Source organism: Gavialis gangeticus, unplaced genomic scaffold, assembly GCF_001723915.1.
Source record: "Gavialis gangeticus isolate Ggan-Ray unplaced genomic scaffold, GavGan_comp1, whole genome shotgun sequence".
Lineage (NCBI taxonomy): Eukaryota > Metazoa > Chordata > Crocodylia > Gavialidae > Gavialis > Gavialis gangeticus.
In genome coordinates, this window is record NW_017729028.1 from 30,776,606 (window position 1) to 30,777,221 (window position 616).

Genomic DNA, 616 nt, shown 5'->3' on the forward strand with positions numbered 1-616 from the left:
CCCTACCCCAAAACAGCCACGCTCCTCCCCCGCCCCCCGGTGCACACAAGCCCGTCTGGGGCCTTAACACAGGCATGAACCCCCAGCCTAGGCTCCTAATGTGACTCAGTTTCCCCATGTGCAGGAAGGATCCTTCCAGCAAGGTGTGGGGGGGAGCAAGCGCCAAGGCTGAGGCTCCCCAGGACACAGGAGGGGGAAAAGGACAGAAGAGTCCCGCTCGGCCTCCACCACCCCACTCACCAGCTTCATGCTCCCGGTCTCTCTCCCCCTTGCCCCTTCCTGCCCTGCCTCTTCCCCCCCCGGCGCGCGGGGCACGCTGGGACCTGTAGTCCCTTCCCGCCTCCTCAGCCAGCGGATGAGGTCATGCCCGGGGGGCATGCCGGGAGCTGTAGTCGGCCGGCCGCGCTCCCTGATTGGCGGGCCGCGGGGCACGCCGGGAGTTGCAGTCCGCGGGCCGCCCGCCGCCCGCCGCCCTGGGGAGCGGCGAACTACAAGTCCCAGGGCCGCGGCGCGACGGCAGGTGGGCGCTTGGATGTTGATATCAACATGGCGCTCGTCAGGCAGACAAAGACGGTCCGTCTGGGGTGAGCCCTGAAAGGGGGTGTGAGGGGGAGGG

General features: G+C 68.8%; 2 protein-coding genes across 13 annotated transcripts in view; one reads left to right on the forward strand and one right to left on the reverse strand.

Annotated features, from left to right (window-relative positions):
- The window catches only part of INTS9 (integrator complex subunit 9), a 108,190-nt gene extending 107,869 nt beyond the window's left edge, over positions 1-321 (reverse strand). Inside the window, exon 1 of the mRNA XM_019520886.1 lies at positions 241-321. Within this exon, the coding sequence (XP_019376431.1) occupies positions 241-249 (9 nt within the window). The 5' untranslated portion in view covers positions 250-321. The remainder of the gene's footprint in view (positions 1-240) is intronic.
- A 193-nt stretch (positions 322-514) lies between these two features.
- Positions 515-616, forward strand: part of HMBOX1 (homeobox containing 1) — a 176,933-nt gene continuing 176,831 nt past the window's right edge. For 9 of the 12 annotated variants that reach the window (XM_019520887.1, XM_019520893.1, XM_019520897.1 and 6 more), the window contains exon 1: positions 521-584. In XM_019520887.1, the coding sequence (XP_019376432.1) occupies positions 547-584 (38 nt within the window). In that variant the 5' untranslated portion in view covers positions 521-546. Of the gene's footprint in view, positions 585-616 lie in introns of all 12 variants that reach the window. The other 3 variants (XM_019520890.1, XM_019520896.1, XM_019520891.1) reach the window with 3 other exon arrangements.